Source organism: Epinephelus moara, chromosome 1 (genome assembly GCF_006386435.1).
Source record: "Epinephelus moara isolate mb chromosome 1, YSFRI_EMoa_1.0, whole genome shotgun sequence".
In the NCBI taxonomy this organism is placed as follows: Eukaryota; Metazoa; Chordata; class Actinopteri; order Perciformes; family Serranidae; genus Epinephelus; species Epinephelus moara.
Genome location: NC_065506.1, coordinates 46,921,720 through 46,944,743, shown reverse-complemented (window position 1 = coordinate 46,944,743; position 23,024 = coordinate 46,921,720). Strand labels below are relative to the sequence as shown.

The 23,024-nt window shown below is 41.9% G+C and overlaps 1 protein-coding gene across 1 annotated transcript in view; it reads right to left on the bottom strand.

Annotated features, from left to right (window-relative positions):
* LOC126395875 (mucin-5AC-like) overlaps window positions 1-16,395 on the bottom strand; it is a 28,630-nt gene extending 12,235 nt beyond the window's left edge. The window contains exons 1-18 of the mRNA XM_050053680.1: window positions 16,286-16,395; window positions 13,719-13,760; window positions 13,357-13,615; window positions 12,063-12,177; window positions 8,503-8,587; window positions 7,235-7,341; window positions 6,543-6,756; window positions 6,262-6,387; window positions 6,050-6,167; window positions 5,532-5,670; window positions 3,889-3,999; window positions 3,629-3,698; window positions 3,217-3,354; window positions 2,686-2,853; window positions 2,456-2,550; window positions 2,237-2,363; window positions 563-815; window positions 84-133 (exon numbers count right to left, since the gene is read on the bottom strand). Coding sequence (XP_049909637.1) covers window positions 84-133; window positions 563-815; window positions 2,237-2,363; window positions 2,456-2,550; window positions 2,686-2,853; window positions 3,217-3,354; window positions 3,629-3,698; window positions 3,889-3,999; window positions 5,532-5,670; window positions 6,050-6,167; window positions 6,262-6,387; window positions 6,543-6,756; window positions 7,235-7,341; window positions 8,503-8,587; window positions 12,063-12,177; window positions 13,357-13,615; window positions 13,719-13,760; window positions 16,286-16,364 — 2,296 coding nt within the window. The 5' untranslated portion in view covers window positions 16,365-16,395. The remainder of the gene's footprint in view (window positions 1-83; window positions 134-562; window positions 816-2,236; window positions 2,364-2,455; window positions 2,551-2,685; window positions 2,854-3,216; window positions 3,355-3,628; window positions 3,699-3,888; window positions 4,000-5,531; window positions 5,671-6,049; window positions 6,168-6,261; window positions 6,388-6,542; window positions 6,757-7,234; window positions 7,342-8,502; window positions 8,588-12,062; window positions 12,178-13,356; window positions 13,616-13,718; window positions 13,761-16,285) is intronic.
* Between the last annotated feature and the right edge of the window lie 6,629 nt (window positions 16,396-23,024).

Here is a 23,024-nt window from a genome sequence, read left to right as displayed (position 1 = left end):
TCAACAGTTAAACTCAAAAGTATTCAAAACACTTGGTTTTTAGAAAGATGAGGATTTGATTGTATTCATGTGTTGAAACCTACATGTTAGCTGGGTCTCTCCTGGACAGCTCAACGTTCCTTTTCTGCAGTAACTGTGGAAACAGGTAGACAGCGGAATTAGAAAAAGTGTCATCAACAGGCATCCTGAAATCAGTCCCTGTCCGTCAGTGGAATTCCTAACCCCATTTATTGTACTGGTACATTCACATCATGTTTGCAGAATGAATTCAGATGTAACACCTATCATTTAAACTAACAATTATTTATTTTGATTAGCCGACTAATCTAATGACTAATTTATTGATTATTATTAAGATTCTTTTTTTATTACTCAATCAATATAACACTTAAGTAACCCCAAAAATAATAACAGAAACTTGTCTAATAAATATTTAAATATTTTATTCAATCATCTTCTCTTGAAAACAAAGATAATAGCGCATATTTTAAAATTAGTCTTATTTCTAAGTCACTGTTGTGTTCATACTGAAGTAACTCCCATCATTACACTCTATATTTACCATGTGACGCCGTCTCTGCTGGCAGCCTGCCCAGCAGGTATGATGTCATCACTGACGTAGCAGGGACAGGCTGAACTGGACACACACATCCCCTTCTCGTTCATGTAGGTTCCCTCTGCACAGCCACAGCCGTCCACTGAGGTGAACTTGGTCTGGCAAGAGTAGTCGGGCTGGCTGATGGACCGGCAGGTACGTTGGCAGCTGGTCATGTTGTAGCGATACACTTGTCCTACTGGACATGTGCTGAATTTGCCTGGTGGGAGAGAAATGATTTGAGTAGAAAGACAAGAGTTTATCAGCTGGATGATCAGATTCTTCATGAAGGTGAATTGTTTGTTGTTGCAGATCGGGAGGGCGTGAATGGGGCCTTGTTCTTTAAAGAAACCGTTCATTACACGAATCTCATTAAATATGCAGCTGTTGATTTGTTGATTCCACAGGCCAGCGGCTGTTTGACTGAATCGACCAACAAGAATTGCTTCCAGGTAGACAACTGGCAATTGATTTCATCCATCCATCCGTTCTTTTTCATCTGCTTATCCATCGCAGGGCAGCAGGCGCAGATGCCCCTCTCCCCAGCAACACTTTCCAGCTCCTCCCGGGGGACCCTGAGGTGTTCCCAGGCCAGATGAGATATATAATCCCTCCAGTGTGTTCTGGGTCTGCCCCAGGGCCTCCTACCAGTTGGCCATGCCCAGAAAACCCTTAACTGGAGGCGCCCAGGAGGATCCTGATCAGAAGCCCGAACCACCTCAACTGACCCCTTTTGATGTGAAGGAGCAGCGGCTCTACTCTGAGGTCCCTCCAAATGTCTGAGCTCGTCACCCTATCTCTAAGGCTGAGCCCAGACACCCCAGGGAGGAAACTCATTTCGGCCGCTAGTGTCCACGATCTCATTCTTTTAGTCACTACCCAGAGCTCATGACTGTGAGGCTTGGAACGTAGATGGACCAGTAAAATTGAGAGCTTTGCCTTGTAGCTCAGCTCCCTCTTCACCGTGACAGTCCGCCACACTGGCCGCATCACTGCTGAAGACGCACCAAACTGCCTGTCTATCTCGGGCAACATTTTACTCTCACTCGTGAACAAGACACGAGACACTTGAACTCCTTGGCCTTTGGGAAACCAAATCTACCGACACAAAGCAATGTGGATGGGGGCAGCAGCAAGACCGTTTTTTACTACCTAAAAAGATCAATATCAATTTGAGTATACACTACTTTTGGAATATTTTCTCTGCTTTACCTAACACACCAACTGATCAAGTCAGCAGTAGACCAGCAACTCCCGCATTCTACGAGGTAAAATCACTGTTTTTGTAAAGAGTCTGGTGGCTTTGAGATCACGCCTTCAGTTCCCCGTTAGAAAAGGCTGTTTGACGGCAAGATAAAGTGGTGAAAATATTCCTAATATAGCATATATTTACACTGATATAGATTTTTAGGTGGGCCTGTGAGCGCTTTGGGGTCCCCCAAGAGCAGCTGGAAAGCGTTGCTGCGGAGAGGGACGTCTGGGGTGCTTTGTTTGGCCTGCTGCCCCTGCGACCTGGACCCGGGTAAGTGGATGAAGATGGATGGATGGACATGGGGGTTTTCTACCCAGAAGTTATTGTAAATAAAATTTGTGATTCTGTCAAACCACAGTAAAACAAAATGGCCATGGAGTTGTACTCACCACAGACGTTGTCCCTCCAGCCCTCGATCTGGATTCCTGCGGTGGCACAGGCGTAGACATACGAGGAGACCGCAGCACACATGCAGTTCTCACTTTTCTCACAGTTACAGGTGTCGTACATGCAGTTCTGTGAGGAGACACAGTGGGTATGGACACATTAACAAGGGTACAGTGGTTTAGTTTATATTTGTCATTACAGCTTCGTGTGTGCAGACTTACATCTCTGTAGGTGTCAGGGCTAACCATATAGTGGCACGGGGCAAACACTCCTTCAGGGTCTGATATTTTGGAGCACCAATACTGTGCGTAACTCTCTAAGACACACAAACAGAAATAAAATGAAGCATTTATAAAAAAAAAGATACGATTACTCCAAAATGTTGTATGGTATAGTTTCACTCAGAGGATATGATATGACAAGCAGACATTAGAGGAGAGTCCAGCTGTACCTTTGCTGATACTTTGGCGACAGGGGTATCCAAGAGGGTGTGGTATAATGTCGGGGCAGCTTGCTCTAGTTTTCCATGAATTGGCGAACGCTGCCGCGGTGCCCTCCACCAGCCCGCTGACCGTCCTGAAGTCATCAATCATTATGTTGTTGAAGTTTCCGCACAAACCTGATGGGTGAGGTGACACGAATTTCACATCGATACAAACATTTACAGAAGTATTCACGGCTGGAAAGATGGCAAATACTTGAATTTTAATATGACGTATCCATAAAACAAGTCACTTAGTCGGGTTGTTTGTTTACTCAGTGAAAGAAAAGGGATTTCTTGAGTCAAAAGGTTGGGAACCACTGATCTACACACACTTCCCACATTGTGATGATACAACGCTGGTTGAAAATTTACAACACGTGAAGTACCACAAACAAAACCACTTTTCAAAGGCTTTTTTCCTGAATATAACAGGTTGATTACAATTTGTAAATACTGGAGCCGTTTTTTGGACGCTGAAACAGTAACGTCGAGACATACCAGCAGTCTGTCCTTTGTGTGAAGGTTGAGCTGTGATGAAGACCTGCATCGTGGGGACCAGCTGGACCAACACTTGAATGCCCCCCTTGAAATTAGTGAGGATGTAGTGGGACGATGGCTTAAAGACACTCAGCTCGGCTGCAGCAGTCAGAAGACATTAAAAATGCAAATCAGTGCCACAGCTTGAATTCTGTGCATGTTGCAGCGTCGTGTTTACCCACAGATCTTTAGGTGGGTCTGTTCATCTGTTCAATACAAAACTCTTTAAACATATTTTATATTCAGCACTTGAGTTGATAAGGAGTGTAACCAATGACTCTGACTCTGAGGGGTTTTTTTATTTTAAAAAAATCATGTTTATGTGTTTTTTAGCATGCTGTGTGTATTCTGTAAAATATTTTAAGTAACTCACGTGTAAACAGAGGGAGCTGAGAAAGAATCTGGTTCACATAGACTTGACCCAACGCCTGAATTTTAACAACCTGACAGTTTGAGGAAAGACACATTTCAGATTATATCAAACAGGAATCCAACTGTATTTCCAAATAATTCTTGCATTTACTTTAGACCTGCTTGATGCAAAATGTTGGTGAGGGTTTACACATCTTATATGTATTATATATATACAACATATATAGAGTCAGACATGGATCAGCAGTGTGCTGTGCTTACCACAGAGTTGCTGTATAAGCTCAGAGTTACAGCTCTGAGGCAGGTCCGACTTTCACCCAGACCGCACTTCACCAGGTTGACCAGCACAGTGTACATGGAGCCATTATTTGGCTGCAACACACACAGGGGCAAAACATGGGCTTTAATAAGGACTGAAAGACTGAAAACTGGTAAAATAAATTAGAGACTCAAGTCACCAACAGAAAACTAATTCACATTAAATAGTGCATAGATCCATCATACATTAAGTTTATTAGGCCTCATTGTACCCTGCAGCATTATCTGTCTTAAAAAATAGCACAACTAATTGGTTGTCAGCCATGGTTCATTAACCCTCGACAGCGGCAATGACACATGAATGTATTACTAGATCTGTTTATTCCAACGGCACTGCTCGCCTGGTGCATACAGCTTCCTAGCTTCCTGGGTTTACTTCCGCGGTACGAGGTCCACTGAATTTGCACAGCAGTGTTTCTCCTGCTGACTCTGCCTATGAGTACCCACGCATCCCATCGACTTTACATTGTGATGACGTCACTTTTTTTTTTAAAATTGCCCTTCTCAGCTCGAGGACAGTTTAACAAACATGTATCCTCCATGTATCAAAAAGTCATAATAGAAAGAGTCGTACTCGGCCTTGTTTGCAGTTCGAGGTGTTCTGTCAACAGTTTTACAGACGTCTCTTTCATAATGGTGGCCTGTAGGGGGAAATGCTTTTTGGACTGCAGGGGATTTTTTTTCACTGCAATACCGCACGTGACCACTGGGAAATTGAAAGTAAGACAGACTGTATGCACTGTTCCACAGGAAGTTAGCATGAACACAAATAAGGTAACTGACTGAATGTAATAGAGCTCGATTTTTTACGTTTTTTTCTAATTGAAAAGTTTGGCTGCATGTTTAGCTAGCTAACACTGGTAGCATGCTAGCTGTGAAACACACAGAGTGGATCATACGTCCTGATGCTCATTGTCAGGTGTGCCATTACGGTGAATGGACCGTGTGTAGCAGTGTTAAGAACGACTCGCTAGGCTTGACTTTTGTTTTGTTAATGTCCGAGGCCGAAGTTGATTGTCAGAAACACGGTTGGAGAGATGTTTGAAGGACTTTAAGAGTTTTGGGAAACTCTTTTTATGACAAGCAGCTAACGACGTACTCTATTCCACTTTGTTTCTCATGATCGCGCTGACCGCCATTTTGTTTTCTCTTCTGTCATGTTAGAAATGCCCAAATTAATGCCCGACCTGTGTCTGTGTTATTGTGACAGGAGCTATGCCCACATTTGATGTGTTAAATGATGCGTTACTGGTTCAGTTTTTGACTGTATTGCTACATGTGCATTTTCCACAAGATGGACACAAAGCAAAACTAGGTGGAAATGAGACGTAACTCGGGGGATGTGGACTGACTCGATCGTGCAAAAATCACCTGCTTAACTTAAAAGATGAAATGCAAAGATACGTATGCTATGAACGTTACGTCAGGCAGCCAGGAGGGCAACAATGCTTTATTAATAAAACAGTATTTGAATCGAAAATTTGGGATTTGTCTATGCTTGTTGATGGTATATCACGGCCTGTTGTGAGCTATTGCTTAATTCTCTGTGGTATACTAGCAGCCTTGCAGATGATAATGCATGTTACCTTAGCCAGGACGTAGGAGCAGTCCCCATGGAAGGTGTAGACTTTCCCATCAAAGGTGTTGATGTGACTTCCTCCCTCCACGGAGCAGACTCCTGGACAGTTCTCCTCCGTACACCGCCACTGGCCACTCATACACACACTGTCAGCACACACACATACGTCAGGAATTAGAGTAACTTAAGATGCATTTTTATGCAAGTGTAAAAAAAGGTCACATATTTGCTATGAGCATTAGCACTTGAAGTCATCCCATAATTGTGGCCCTAACTTATTCTTCTAATTTTAATATTGCACACATAGTATATAAATCCTAATGTTGGAGATTATGATGAGTACTTATTTTCACTTATTATAAAAGATGAAATAAGCTGTAAACACTGATTTTACTCAGTGATCGAAAACATAACCGTGTGAACAACACGCTGAAGTAAAAACCTTGAAAAAGCAGATAAAAAAAACCTTTTTCAATCATATTTATTTGTATTTGACACCTCAAGGCACCAGAGTTTTGATCTTACCAGGATCTACAGGCGTGAGTGTACGACTGTCCTGATTGGAAGACTTTGTTGTTGTGCTTACAGGGACACTGATTGGCTACAATACAGCCACCATCCCCGATGTCATCATAGACAGTTCCTGAGGAGGAGAGGACAGATAATAATTACTGTCATGTTGTATGTTTGTGTATGAGACATGGTTGTTTGCGTATAGAGTAGATGTGTGTGGGTACCAGCAGGGCAGCGGCAGCTGTCATAGAAGTGGCTGTCACATGTCAGGCTGGCCTGAGGGGTGGAGCAGGTGTCAATGCATGGATTGCTGTACTCCATGAACTCCATGTTGTATGGACATTTCATATCTGTGGAGACAAACACGTTAATGTAGCTGCACTGGTGACAATCAAGCAATTTTGCAAAACATGATGCAACTCTGCAGCTGATGTCTGTAATTCAGGGCCAGAACATTTAAGTGAACCGCACATCAGTAGCTGTCTTCACATGTTGGCACACTTACAGCAAAAGCTTTCATTCCTCCATTGTTGGGGCCTGCCGCCAGCGTGGACACATTGTCTGGAGAACTCTGAGATGGTTTTGCAGAGGACAGAGCTGTCGTTGTCATTTTCAGTGTTGCACATATCAGCCATACAGATTTTGGTAAAGGCGTCCAGATCCAGAAGGTTTTGGCAACTACTGAATGGAGCGCTGGAGAAGATCTGCTCACAGAGTGCCTGAAAAAATAAATCAGTCAATAACACTCTTTAGATACATATATACACATGGATATTTGTTTTGCTTTAATACTGTTTCTAACTTTGAGAACACATAGACAGTGGGGTGCAGACCACTGTGAGCTGCAGGGTGGTGTGAGATGCTGTGTGCTGGGGGTAATGTGCTTCCTGTTTTTATGTAGTAAGATATAGATTTGTTACTGTATTTTATTATTGATTAAGAGCTGTACTGGTAAAGATGCTACTATTACTAATTAATTAGTGATTAGCCTACAGTTATTTTCATCAGTAACATTCATCACAGTCAATCTACTGACTTTGAACAACCCACAGTTGAGTCTTAAGTATTAGAATAGTACATTTTCAAAGTGCTTTTTTTTCCAACCTTGACTTAAGATAGTAAAGGGCATCTCAGAGACGCCATGAGTCAGTGTGAATCTAAATGTGTAAATGTGTTTTACAAAGAGTGAAGAGTTACCTTATGGCCACAGTTCTGCTGTTGGTTGATCTCAGGCTCCTCACAGCTCTCTGTCGGCCCGTCCACCTTGGAGATGTCAGCATAGTCGGCCACAGACAGCTGAACTCCTACAGTCAATCACACAGCAATGGTTACTGTGATTATTCAGCCCAGTGTCATAAAGTTTAGTTACAACTTGCAGTTTGTACCCTTTGTAGGGGGAATGTTCAGTGGATAACATGTTTAAAATTAGTTTTCAAATGTGCAGTTAGTGCAGAGAGTTTTTTTTACCAGGTAAAAGTCAACATTTAGTAGAGCTTCATGCAATAGACATTAGCTCCAGTACTCAAACCATGTCTGTGTTCTTGTATTTTAAGGCCAAACAGGACCAGCACTGGGATTTATTCATCTATAAAGCTTTGATACAGATGCTTCCACCCTATGTTTCATCCCTTTTTACTCCGAACTCAGAGGATCTTGGTACTCACTCACAGGAAATCAGGTTTTGGACCTTGTCCACTTTTGTCTCAGGATCGGCTGCAGACTGACTTGGCTGCCATCTTGTTTTTACATGAATTAGTGTATTATGGTTTTACTACCACTAGATGGCACAAATAAGTGTCCATGAACGAGGACAACAGGTCTGAGTTAAGTAGAATGAAGTATAAGGTCAAGTAAGCCCAAAATGTGATGTCATCTTATGAGGACACAGGGTCTCAAAAGGATATTATATACTTTGGAAAGCATTTCATTTCATCTCCATCTGATGGTGGGCTTTCACGATAAGACTATGCATGTATAATATGATGTTAATTCCACTACAGAAGAGACCTGATGATCACTAAAATTGGCTATTGGGATATAATCCACTTTACAGTATATCTGTATCAGTTATTGGCCAGATGACTTTTTATATATCGGCATATCTGATATTAGCAAAAAATCCAATATTGTGCATCCCTACTTCACATGATATCATAGCAGCATCGGCAAACACTTGAAAACAGATGAAGGGACACTACCTCCAGGCTGCAGATGCTGCCAAAGGTGTTTCTTACAGAGTAAATATAGACTTGACATGGGTGAGTGCTAATGCACATAGTGATTTTGTGATTTTTAATTCAATTAAAACATTTATGAATTAGGTTTGATTTAATTTTGACATCAAAGTATCGAGCCTGTTGATCAGTGTAAATTATACCCACTGTGATTCATGAAATCCAGGGAGGCCTTCAGACACTGCAGGCCTGATATTAAGGAATCTGTTCACACACTGAAAAGGATCTTACCGTCCTTCGTCAGATCATTAGATATCCCGTTAAAATCTCCACAGAGTCCACATGTCTGGTTCTGGTATTGGCCATTCATTTCAATCTGTGAACCCAAACATCGAGCAGTTATTGGCAAAATCACAAGTTAGTTATTAATCATTTATTATTCAAAGCAGCTTTTTAAGATTTCAACATATTCTTAATGAAAATTTGATGTATGCAATTCTTCATGTAATCCATTTGGGAATTTGAGTGAGTCTAAGTCTATGGGGAATCTTAGTGTGCTGTATGTGTGAGCACCGAAGTGGATAAGCAGTGTTTGGTTTGGGCAGTTATTGTAGGAGAGTTACGCTTTGCTTTTCCAGCTGATGCATGGCCTGTCGTTAAGTCAGCAACTTTCACACGCTTACTTAAAGCAGATAGCCTCAGATTTATATCATAAGACAAAACATGCTTACGAGCATGTGGGGTGGAAACCGCACACGACGCTGTGCTGCTGCCAGAGGAGCCGCTGAATGAGTTCCCTCTGAGCGGTAAGTCACTAAAAGAGTCTGAGAAGTCCGGGGCTGTTCATAAAACATTCAGGACGCCACAGTTTATTCCACACTACTGAAGCTGCTCCTCTTTTTGGAACCACCGCGGAGTTGGTAACAGCCTAATTTCGCTTTCAGCTATGCTTGTTGTTGCCGTGGGTAACAGTATGATGGCAATATGTCAACCAGTTGAAAAACCATGAGTATCACAATATGGATTTTTCATATGATATTAAAAAATATACCGATATTATGGTGAATGAGATGATATGGCACACCCCTACCTGCAGCACACTATACAATAGTGGGTGTGACTACAAGTGACCAATCGTAAGAGAGCCAGTGCTTCCAGTTTACCCTCCAAAATTGTTAAAAATCAGGTCAGTTTGAACATGCAGAACTCTACTTCGACAGCACAATTAACCTCTTGTGAACATCTAAGTCCTCCAGCGCTTGCCAAGCAGACATGTGCGGCCACTTCTTATTTCTATACACGCAGGTGCCATTCTTTGCCTCTTCCTATATTTTGTTTCTCGGTTGCAGCTACCTGTACAACTCTGCTGTTGAATTGGTCTTATATATGTGAGTTTAATATATGCACGTGTGAAATAACATAATTTGTCCTTGAGTATATTTTATTGTGCTTGTAAAACGTGTGATATATATCTGACGTCACACATTTGCATTGTCATTTATAGGGCCTGGTTGATTAATTTTGTTTGCTTATCACTCCAGGACATATCCCGCAACTTTACCCAGTGACTCACTGCTGCTTTGCAATTATCCTCGATCAATATTTGAGCTCCTTCCTGTTGCCTTAGTCACGGAGCTTACTCCTCTAAGTGCATTTCATCTCCCTCAAAACAGATCTGTGACATTTGAAGTCAGGCCAACTGATTTTTGGTGTGGATGGTGCCATTGGCGTTCATAGAGTAGCTCATGTTTGCACTTAAACTCTGATGGGCAGGAACTTGTCTTTGAATCATGCGGCAACCTCGGAGGCTGAAAATGAAGCCGAAGTGCCAAAAACTGCAATTCCATAAATGGCCACTTGGGGCTGGCTTAAAAAACTGACCCCCCCATGAACATGCTTTCAAACTGCTACTATAGCTAATTTTAACGTTCATGACAACTGTACAGGGTGTGAATTTATATATAACTCACCCGTTTACATTTTATTAAGGCTTAAAGTTACACATTTTTAAGGCCATCTGAGTCAAATCCACCTTTTCCTCCTCCAGACAAAGTATTTCTTAACACTCCAAAAGTCATTTTAACCATGTTCATTATTTAATTTTTGAGAGATGCTCCTATGACTCCACATTGTGTGAAAATGCGCAGTTTTGCACCACATTCAATTTTGCACAATAATGTCATTATGAGTGTACAACATAATGACATGGAAAACAGAAGCCTCAGCTTTCTGCTGCAGAAAGAACTGATGTTTTAGCTATTATGGTTTTTATTTTGCAAACAACGATCTGCAGCAGCTATGCTAAAATTTGTGGGGAACATTCCAGTGTACTTACAGCAAAATACCATGTTTACATGGCACGTAAGGTAACGTAAGGTCATGGTGCGATCATGGGAAAGACAGAAGCCTTAGCTGTCTGCTGCAAAAAGAATAAATGCTCTATCTAAGGGTTAAAGGGCGACACTACAGAAGAATAAAGTTGAAACTTTTAGCGAACACATATCGCCATGAAACTTTCCAAGATGATTACTTACAGTAACAAGACCTTTTTTATATTATGGTTTTCTGGGTTCATACATTTCCAGAACAGAGATCTTCGTGTTGGATAAAGTCAGGTTTAAAATTCTTGTGTTACTTTGTCGACATGTTGGAGTCAAAGAATCTTACAGGGGACGTTTTTGTATATCTGTTTTTATCGCTCCATAAATCAGGAAATACTGATAATATATAATAAAAAATGAATTTTCAACGTGTCTTTTTTAGGGATAAGATGTTCTATAAATCAGGCTATGAGTGACATATGAACAAACCCCTCTGTAAAAACCTACAGAATAAAGACAGAAATAAAACTGGAAGGTTTGGTGCATGTTAGTGCTTCTGAATATGAGATTTTTCGGTCAGAGTTTGAGCAAAAGAAAAACTCTTTGATAAAACAGCCTCTAAAGATATGTGTTGTAAAATTCCATACATTTCAGGTTATCTCAATTTTTATGTTTAAACATGCAAAGGAGGCATCACTGACTTATATATGTGCTTATTGTAAACATTTCCAGAAGAGAAATCTGAATTTGAATAAACACCTAAATGTGTATTTGGATGTTTGCTCTCCACTCGTCTAAAGGAAGTCACGGAAGCAAATAGTCCAAAATCTCAAGATTGACCGATGCATGAAAAAACGATGTTCTGGCCTGGGGTGTCACCTTAACTGCTCATCGTTAGAAGGAATGTTTGCATGTACTACACGCCCTCAGGAGTTGATGCCTCCTCCCTAAATGGATGAGCTCCGACTCAATATTTAAAGAGCCGTAGGTATCAGCGGCAATTACGTTTCACTTTTATCAGACTCTTCTATGAAAAGGGCTGATAGGACTGAACTACGCTGGCTGTTATCATCAGACTTATCAAGTATGTTGCTCAAGTGCAACACTAAGGCTGTTGTGTGTGGTTTTAATGGCTTTTGGGCAACAATGGCGTTTGTGGCAAAGAGGGATTAGCTCTATCAGACTGTGGCCACACACACACACACACACACACAATACCTGCTCAAAAGATTGATTGTTGGTTTGGTCTTTTCATGAGAATTGTCGATAACAATAATAAAATGATAAGATAACTCCAGCCTTATCCTTTCAACAATGAAAACAGCTTAAGACTAAGTGTGTACTCATATGCATGCATAACAAGCATGTGCGGGAACGCATTAATGCATTTACACACAGTCATATCCTGTTGAGTTGTTTACAACAGCCTCACAATGTGTAACTTTGTCAGTGTGTCTAACCCTGCGTGACTATTAACCTGGACACATAGCAGGAAGCGCTTGTGTGCATATGACAGGGTGTGTTACATACATCCAGCGAGTCGTCCCTGTTCCACACGACTGTTATTCCTAGCTTGGCTTCGACCGTGACACTGTTTGAGTCCCCCGTGACCGTCACCCCGAATGAGACGTGTGGCAGAGTCACCCTGAAACCAAGACAGAGAGTTAGTGAGAACGAAAGACAGAAAGCAGCAGGTGGCACATGAGGTCAGAGACATAGATACTATATTAATCCTGAGAGAAATTAAGGTCATATTCTAATGAGAGACAAAGTAGTAACTGTGTGTTCTGTGAATGACGTCACAGAAAGTCTCTTTTGTGAGGAACCCAAGCTCTATTTTTATGGGGTTTTTTAAACATACTGTGGCATTTTATTTACCCATAAAAACATTTGATTCAATTTTATTTTCCAGATTAATAATAAATTGTGATTTTAAAAATACATATATTAGTTGTTGTTAGTTTTGAGTAGAAACAGACTGTCAGTGTTCATGACCCCCTTTAAAATACCTGATGTCATTTTCATGTCTAAGTGCCTAACGAGACAACACTTTCTGAAACTGGTCCAGTAATGAGGAGACCGCTGCAGCCGGCGGTGTCAACACTCGGAGCATTTTTGCACCATAAATGCACATCCATTTAAAGTGCTTGTTTTTGCCATTGACAGGCTCAGATTGTTATAACACGTGTTTGACAACAGTGAATGTAGTTTGCAGATGGAGATAGAGAAACCCACATAGAAACGAAATATATGTACATATATTTAATTTTAAGAATAACCTTTAAGAATAGACAATTAGGTTTTTTTATATATCTACAAATACAAATTTTACTATGGGTATGTCATATATGTTATAAACTTATATCTTCATTTATCCAAAGGATGTGTATATGTGATAATATGCATGGCATGCATTACATTTCCGTATGGGAAACTATCTCTGTGACAACTGACATATATCACATACATAAAAACATATGTATTTCTATAAGTGTCTAATATACGTTCACAAGGTATAACATCATTAAAAATGTCCACCATATAGATATAATTCACATATATTCATATCACATACTCTATATGTTATGTGCATATATCCCTCCCAAAGCCTGTCAATATATGTTGCTGTTATATATGTAAATATAAAAGACAGACATGCATGTTTGTTTTTTTGTTTGTTTGTTTTTCTTGGTCAAATTACTGTTGTTAAGGTAAAGAAGATATTGTTAAGGTGAGCTCAACCTGCAGCATTAAATGTAAATATCTGATTAGAGTCTCCGGCTATAACATGAAACATATGAGGCGTGGTGTCTCTCAAACTTACGTCTGTCCGTTGACTTCCACTGATTTCTGCGACAGCTCCACCACAGAGCCGTCAATCATCATAATGATGTTGCTGATGGTGGGGACGTCGTCAACCACCTTGCGCCTCATCTGGATGTTGAAATTTTCGTAGCTTTCCCCACACTGGTAGGTGGTGACATGGTTACAGGTGGAGGGAAGCTGGAAGTAATTTCCATCAAAGGTCTTCCAGTGATAGTTTCCCCAAGTGGTGCACACTCGGCCGATGTGATTTGCATTTGCTAGAACAAAATTAACAAGGTAAAACATCATTTTAACTGAAGACAACAATTAAAAGCATGAAGTGTTGAGCAAAAACTGATTTTGGGGCGTTTGCGCAGTTACCTGTCATCAGCTCCGGCCTCTGTAGAGACGGAATGATGTTTACTGTAGATAAAGAGAAGAAGAAAAATCATTTCAATATGGAAATGTTTCCCACAGTTTATATCATATATTCAAGACTCTTCTCTCCAAAACACAACGCCATAGGTTGTTTCTACAGCAGCTTATTGTGGACACCATGTTTACGTTTAGTGTCGCAGCGACCTCTAGTGGCCATTCATGACTGGAGCAAAGGCGAGAGTCAGGTGACATGGTGTACCAGGGGAGTCCAAACTTTTTAATGTGAAAATACCTCAAAAAAATTCACAAACAAACTGTTTAATCTTTCAGTTAAAATGTATTCAACTTTTCCACTGCTCTTGAAAGCAGCGGCTCTTAACTGTCGACTTCCCTGCTACCTAGCAGGAAATGTTAGTATATTTTGAAAGTCTAGCAAGGGGCGTTTAAAATTGGTCTGCGCGCCACGCTTGGCTCTTGGGCCAGACTTTGGACATTCCTGTGGTATACAGCGCAATTAAGTCCATGTCAGGATCTTGTTGATGTGCATAGAGTGGTCAAAAAACACAGGACTTTGAGCCAGGAGACCACCGTTTGTGTCCCGGGTGAAACCAAAAGTCAACAATGAGATATAAATTAATCATAAATAAACAAGTTTCAACCATAACATGTGATCAGGTTTTGGATCTTGTCCACGTTTGTGTCAGAATCGGCTGCAGACTGACTCGGCAGAGATGGCTGCTATCTTGTTTTCACATGGATTAGTGTATTGTGCTCTTACTGCCACTAGATGGCACAAAGAAGTGTCCACAAACAAGGACAACAGGTCTGAGTTAAGTAGAATGAAGTCTAAGGTCAAGTAAACCAGTATAGTAATCCAGTAAAGTTACGTGCATACATAACTTTACATTGCATGCATAATTTAGTGCCATTAATTAACGTTTAGACATGTTACATAAAGTCTTGTTACGTAAAGTCATGTTAGATTAAGACTTGGCCATCTGAGGTGCCACTGCATTATCCTAAACTAAGATTGCCCGGTCAAGGGCGAGGCTGTCGTTGGAATCAGCTGTTTGACATTATTTTAATACTTTTCTTTGCCGTTTATACCATAACTCTGTTTTTTGTTTTGTCCAGGATGATTGTAATTAATGCCAAAAACCATGCACACACCTGGGAGGTGTGTTCATGTGTTCCAGGCAGGTAGAAATTCTTTGTCACATAGGTGAAGATGTCTCATGAGTCACAGGACTCTGTTTACTGATTGGCTGCAGGTATCCTCTGGGGGCAGTTCACTGCTATGAGTTATCCTCAACTTTACTTTGGCTGCAGAATCAAATGGCCGCCGCAGCTTTCTGTTGACTTTGCATTGCAACTTGCTGCAGGCTGCGCTTTGCCGCTGCTTGGTGTGTCTTCTGCGTGACAAACGAATCTTGGGCTGTGCAGCAAAAGGTACTGGAAGCGTTTGTGGCATTTAAAGTTTAAAGTCCCACTGATTGTCACACACCTGAATGTGTGACATTTGTTCTCCGCATTTGACCCATCCCCTGAGGGAGCAGTGAGCAGCAGCAGTGCTGCGCTCGGGAATCATGTGGTGATCTAACCCCCCAATTCCAACCCCTGATGCTGAGTGCCAAGCAGAGAGGCAATGGGTCCCATTTTTATAGTCTTTGGTATGACCCGGCCGGGGTCGAACCCACTATCTCCCAGTCGCTGTAGCGCAGTTTGTATGAGAGATTTGTATTGGACATTTAAAGTTTGTCAACACAATATTTTGCCTTATTTTAATGTTGCATTAACACCATTACATTTGCGTGGTGCCATGCTGTTGTACAGGTCTATTAAACATTTAAATTAAAGTTTTAACCACAGGAATATACAAACTGTGAAATACAGTAATGTTGAGTATCAGAGACAGAAATATTAGATGCATGCTACGTGTTTGCACATATGCACATCATCATCTTCATCTCTTAAATCACGTTTAAAAAATTCACTCTACTTACATTTTATGACATTTTGATTCACCTTACCCTGTTTTTACCATGTGCGACATTTGTTTCATTCTCTGATTTTAAATATGAACTGTTTTTATTGTAAAGCACTTTGTAACAGCATTTTGAAATGTGCTATATAAATAAAGCTTATTAGTATTGTTATTATCATGACACCTCTGCATAAGTCAGGGCCCAACTAGGCTCCCTCAACTAATACATATAACTCAAAACTTATACATATTCAGTATCTTTGGAGATGTTTTTGGTAGGTTAGGGTTAGGGTTAGTCTGTACGGACTGCAACAGTAACAGATGACTGACGACTTTTAATCAGCTGCTTTAGGCTTTGAATTCAAATGTAATAGTCTAAGTAGGTGAGTTACATCATCCAGCATCTTTGGAGTTTCTCATGATATTTTACAGATGCATTTTAGAAGTTATGAAAACAAGATATGAACTATCTTAATTCACCTTACACAAAAATGAACTTCTGTTAACAACAGCCAGTCATCCTCTCTGTAACCTGCTCTACTGTCTTACACTGTGTGTAGTGAAGCTGAAGCTGTAACACACTCACCAGTCTGAGAAAGTGAGCCGCCGACCAGCAGCGTCAGGTAGATGAGCCCTAATGTAGTTTTGAGTCCGTCTGTCCCCATGTTTGGTTCCGAGGACTGACCCGCTATGAGAGCAATCACCTGTGAGACAAACTGCTTTATAACCAGGGAAGGCGGAGCTAAGACAGCATAAGGCAGCTCCACCACATATGGATTTACATATTCAATAAATACCTGACAGTGCACACAAGGTTACTATGTGTTTACTCAGCAAATAGATTACCACCTCCATCACTACACTCACTAACTTGTTCCATCTACAAACCTCAGACGCAATACAGAGCCAACAGGAGGATGTGGTCTTTTGTAATCAGTACACAAACTTTTTTGCAGCTGTCAGTATCCTGGAACAAGATGGAATACTCCAGAACATAATTTATCATGGCACGATGGGTTAAACGGCGTGTTTAGATGGAGCCTTCCTGCAGTTACATATTTAAAAGTCTAAGTTTAAAGAGTTTTAAACATTAAACCAAAAAACAAAATTTGAAAAACTCTTCATCAGTGTCTCTTTACAGAAATCATGACCCGGCTACTGAAGTTAATCCACAAAAGATAGCACTGGCAATCTGAACCGGTCAGTGGTGAAAAAAAGCACTTTTAATGCGCACATTTATACGGGACGCATTTGCCCCCGTTACCGTTTTAGCTCGTTTCGCGGCTCCCGGCTGCATCCGCCTCCCTCAATACTGAACCAATTTTAGAACGAGTTGTACCTATGAATCATACGCACACATACACATGGGAAAATAGAGCCTAGGTTGAAAAATACCGAAGTTATCCTTTAATAGCTTTTCCTCTCCTCTCTACCTGTGAGCTGTCCCAGTCTGAGTAGGGCATGCGTGAGGTAGAAGTACAGGAACACCACCTCGACAAACAAACCACACACAGCACTGCATGATATGGACTGATAAGGACTTTTGCATTTTAGAAAAGAGGGGAAAAAAATCATCCACTGACTTCAAATATATATTATAAAAAGGTCTTTGCATTGAGTTGTGCAATAATTGGTGTTGGTGACACCTGCTGTCGTTGTTGTTCCTGATTGTTGTGGACACTCCTCTCAGAGAGGCTGTTGCTGGGCGGGTCATTCACTCACATATGGATCCTATCACGCAATTACGTGTCCTCTGACCCGATTGTGGTTTGAACCTCACCTGTTTGAACCCCACCATATAATTTGCCATTCCTGCTTGTTATGTAACACTGATTATGGCTCTGTGCCTGAAACGTGTCACTCTCTGTTTTCTTTGTCCTCCTTAAATAAACAAAGACTTTATTTATGCTTTATTTATTCACAATTATCTCTCTATCCCAACGCTTCCTCTAATCAGCTGGTTACAGGCGTTCGCTTTCCTCTTAAACCAATCAAACTTTGCCACGATCAATTTTGGGCCAAATTGTCATGCCCTCCACCACCCCATCCAAAGCCCAGGACAAGCTCATCAAAAGCCCACTACTCTTCACATCCAGCTCCTCAGCTCCCTCTTCGTCTGTCTAATCTACTACATCTTTACCACCCTCTTTAAACATATGACATCACCATGGGGTCTGTACATGGATCTGTAGATGTGAATAAATATTAATTTCCCTCAGAACGAGTCTCTCCTGATTGAAGTAAATTTATCTGTATGTGCCGGTGTTCTGTTTGGTTTTGGAGCCTCACCACAAAAGTGCACCTGAAGTATTGTTCAAGATTTGGGAATTTCTCACTGTAGGGCCAGGAAAAGATCGTGTTTATGGTTCAAAGAAATCAGCATTTATTGTTGGTAAGAGATGGGATGTTAGTTATCAGGTCAGGACAGGACAGTGTCATTATTTGCAGGGGGTCTGGGTGCACTATTTGTCAAGCCATTTGAGATTTGGGACAAACATGATAGTTGCAAAGGAAAAAAAAATCCTCCTGTAGAGACGACCTCCTTTTTAGTTGCTAACTGTTCTCCAGCTGTTTTCATTATTCTGAAACCATAAAATAATTGGGGGTAACTAATTTTCACACCACTTATTGGGTTGTCACACTGCTTAGCCTTCCTGGTAAAGTTTACTCCAGAGTGCTGGACAGGAGGCTCAGAACGATCATCAAACAGTGGACCAGCTCTTTACCCTTGGGGGGCTGCTGGAGGGCTCGTGGGAGTTTGCCCACCCAGTCTACATGTGTTCTGTGGACTTGAGAAGTGTCGCCCTTTCTGCTTGTTATATACATGGAAAGGATCTCAAGGCACAGCCAGAGGGAAGAAAGGTTCTGGTCTGGGGACCTCAGAATTGCGTCTCTGCTTTTTGCAGATGATGTGGTTCTGTTGGCTTCATCACACTGTGACCTCCAGCATGCACTGGGGTGGTTTACAGTCGAGTGTGAAGCAGCCCTTTGAGAGTTAGCACCTCCAACTGTGAGGCCATGGTCCTCTGCTGGAAATTGGTGGATTGCCCCTCTGGGTTGGGAGAGAGTTACTGCCTCAAGCAAAGGAGTTCACGTATCTTTTTGTGTGTGTGTGTGTGTGTGTGTGTGTGTGTGTGTGTGTGTGTTCCTGAATTTGTAAAGCGTCTTTGAATGCCTTGAAAAGCGCTATATAAGTATAATTTATCATTATTATTATTATTATTATCTCAGTGGTCTTGTTCACGAGCGAGGTTAAAATGGACAGGAGGTTTGGTGCAGCAGACCGTTGTGGTAAAGAGAAAGGTTAAGCTCTTGATTTACTGGCTTATTTATGTCCCAACCCTCACCTATGCTCATGAGCTATGGGTACATGTCAGTGAAGATTCTGAGCTTTGGGTAGTGTCAGAAAGAATGAGATCGGAGATACAAGTTACCAAAATAAGTTTCCCCCGAAGGGATGCTGGGCTCAGCCTTAGAGATAGGGTGAGGAGCTGAGATATCTGGAGGGAGCTCGGAGTAGAGCTGCTGCTCCCTCGCGTCGAAAAGGGTCAGTTGAGGTGGTTTAGGCATCTGATCAGGATCCTCCTGGACGCCTCCCATTAGAGGGGATTCATGTTCGTCAAACTGGTAGGAGGCCCCGGGGCAGACCACAGTGGAGGGATTACATATCTCATCTGGCCTGGGAACGCCTCGGGATCCTCCAGGAAGAGCTGGAAAGCGCTGATGAGAAGACGGACATCTGGAGGACTTTGCTCAGCCTGCTGCCCCCATGAGCCAGCCTTGGATAAACTGATGAAAATGGATGGAGAAAAAAAGGGAAATGTAGGGGTTTAAGCACACTCTTACTGTGTGTAAATTTAAATATAGCTCAAATCAGGTGTGGATGTATTGTATTAGTATTAAGATCAGTGACTTAACTATAAATCATGTCCTGTTGTTCTCTGTGCTTCCATGCAATTTTATAACATCTGCATAATAGAAGATCAAAACGTAACTGGTTAGTCATCTTTCTTATTCATCCAAGCCACGTGCAGGACTTTACTTCCTGAACTGGAGCTGAACATTTCCACTGAATGTCAATCCCTATGTAAATACACTGCTTGTGACCACATTTCATAACTGCTCTGTCAGACTCTGTCACAAACTGTCATCAGTGGGATGGATGGACCTGAGTCACAACCTGCAGTACTTTCTCAGCTGTTAGTCTAATTACTAAAAAAGCACATTATTTAATGCAAATAAGCACAAAACAGTTGTAATTTGCTTCACAACTGTTTCTTACTCTGAAGAACAACAGTTCAACCTGCCGAGTCAATTGAAAACAATAACCATATCTGCATTGTATGACCAACTAATCAATTACATCACAGGCTTGATCAGACCTTTATGTAGAGATAAACAAAGCTAACATGGATGATAAGAGCATTACATGAAACCAGAGACCGCTGATAAACCAAGACACCTCACTTTAGATTCATTTAGATGGGTTTTGCCGCTGCCCCGCCCCCTCAGGAGAGCGGCTGCAGTCCTGACTGTGTTCAGTCTGATGGGAAACGTGAACGTGAGTACAGATTATGACCGATCATTTTGCCTCAGAGTCGCTGAAGCAAATATTAGACCCAGTTTTCACAAGCCGTCTGAACATTCACTAAAATGGCATTTTTCAGAAAGACACATCAGGAGAAAATTAACTTTGTTTGAGACCTGTCTCTGTCTCTGTGACCCACTCTCACAAGATCTGGCAACACAGAATCTCTTTTCACTGTTGGTGCTCAACCGTCGGTCCAGTTTCGGGCTTACATAGACTGAAATAAAACTTGTGTGTTGTTTTAATTTAACTGTTTTTGGAAGGGGGAAAAGAGAATCATTAGACTGACATGAGCTTATAGTGGGTTGATATCAGATATTAAAGCCCCTACAAGGAACTTTCATTTTGAGTTGATTTTGGCGACCCTGTGGACAAAACCGGTGTTTTGCCGGAATGAAGCCTACATTTCCCATGAGCTCTAGCGCGTATTGTTGTAAAGACGCTTACCTGGCTCGTGNCCTGCGGCCCCTGCTCTCCTCGTCCCCGCTGGCACAGGGTGAATCTGAGCAACCTGCGGCCTCTGTGTGTGGCTCCCCGGACAGCTAACGCCGTGGACCCGCCGGCTCCCGCCAGGATTGGGCTGGTAAATGCTAGATTACTAGCGAACAAAACGTTTATCCTGAAGGATTTCCTGACTTCCCGAGGATTGGGTTTTCTCTGTGTGACTGAGACGTGGCTGACTGTTGGTGAGTCCAGTGCTTTCACAGAACTTTTACCCGATGATTGCTGCTATTTTAACTTCCCGTGGACGTCGGGTCGAGGAGGAGGAATAGCGACTATTTATAAGAGTCACTATAAATGTAAGCAGCTAGGTAAGATGACGTGTGCCGTCTGAGTGCCATAAATCGTTTCGTCCTTCGACCCAGAGACAGTTTCCTAAAGGTATGGATATACACTATATAGAAATAGCTTATCTTCACACCGATGGTCTCATTTGCTGTTGTAGGTCACGCACAGACATCAGCAGAAATGAGAGACTTTTGCATATCCAGTTAAAAGTTCCTTGTAGCAGCTTTAAGCTAGCAGGGCGAAGGGGCAAACATGTAATTTGTACTGTATGTAGTGTTTTTGAATCTGATTGGCTTTACAATCTTGCGGGAAATAAACACCGGCCTCCCGGGTGGAATTCGGTGGTCTTTGGACCCATCCACCACCCCTCCCGCCCCAGTCGGACTGCCGCCGCCTTAACTTTTGATGGTGTACCGCCACTTTTCCGCATGATCCCCCTTGCTGCCATTAAACAATAATTGCAACCATCTGTGAATCATGCTGACGTGATCTTGCTGACTTTGGAGTGTGACCGCATTGGACAAGCCTGAGAGGAGAACAGGAGGATCCACCAGACCCCTGACAGAGGTGCAGGTGACCTGTGCTGGGCTTATATGGCAGGCCCCTGGCCACCTGTCATTTTGCAAAAGTGGCCCCCAGGTGAAGCAAGTTGCGTATCCCCAGGCTGCGGAGATTACAACGAAGACCAGTAAACAGCACTTAGGAAGTTCAGACAGCAGCCCAGTCTCCATACCAGTTCTTTGCTTGTGATGTTATTAATTAAAAAGATCCTCTTAAGTTGCCGCTGTCTAAACAGGTGGCTAATAACCTAGCATTGTCTCAGCTTATTTGTTGACGAATTGTCTTCTATTGATGAGTTTCATACTCTGTTTACTGATAAGGAGGCTACTCTGTTTACTATTTGTCACTGTGCTTTACCAGGGAATTTAAATGGATGTTGTGTCATGTTGTGAAGAGAGGGAAAGGCCTCCAAGCATGTAGCCCCAGGGGTGCGATCTTTGTATTTTGTTTGTTTGTTTTTGGTGGTTTTCACTGTACCAAAGAAGTTTTTGTGTTAGGCGCAGGGTGAGAGTCCTTAAATTGATGTCACTGTTTTCTGCCTTATGTTGATTTTTTTTAACAAATTCTCATCTCAACTTGTCAAATATTGTCACTTGGTCAGTGGACTTATACGTCTACATATGACGTGCAAGGTATCGTCCTGTGTGTGTTGTTGGTGTTGCGGGACACCGTGTCGAATTATGCCTGTTAAATGTGTCTTTTCAAAATACACTCTAGTTTTAACAGGAAATGTACAGTTTCTGCTCCTTAGATGAAAACAGTCACACTTTCCAACTCCTTTTTATTACGTTGTTACCATCATTTGAAACTGACACGTTCAGCAGCGTTATAAACTGATGCACTTTTCACAGAGATATGTTACCGCCGTGAAAGGTGCCCTTTTGTGTTTGTGTCTGATGCTGAAATCACTGACAAAGCAGCCGTTCTGTGGCCACAATGTTTCTGTGACGACACTGTCCCAATATCAGTTATAAACACTGTATTAGCGCAGTGATAAGCTAGCCAGTGAGACACACTCCCCGGGACTCATGAAAAAAATGCATGGATCACAGCCAGACCGTCGCCCACAGCACACAACAGAGAAGCTCGGATTACAACACACACAGAGGGAGTGTGACTTGCACTCTCTGTGCAGGATGCCATTACTCCACTACATCCTCATCACAGATAGTGGTTCGCTGCTATATTAATCAGTCCCTCCAGAAAATATGTCATATGCCTACAAAGTTGCGTGGTGATGGGTGAAACCCTTGAGATGTTATACACCTTTATGTGATGAGCCACGCCCTCCGCAATATTCATTGCCTTATAGAAGCTCAGTTTTAGTAAGTTTTCCAACTTTTGCCAAGAGGGAACTTTAGATATTGCTCCCTAGATTATGTTCACC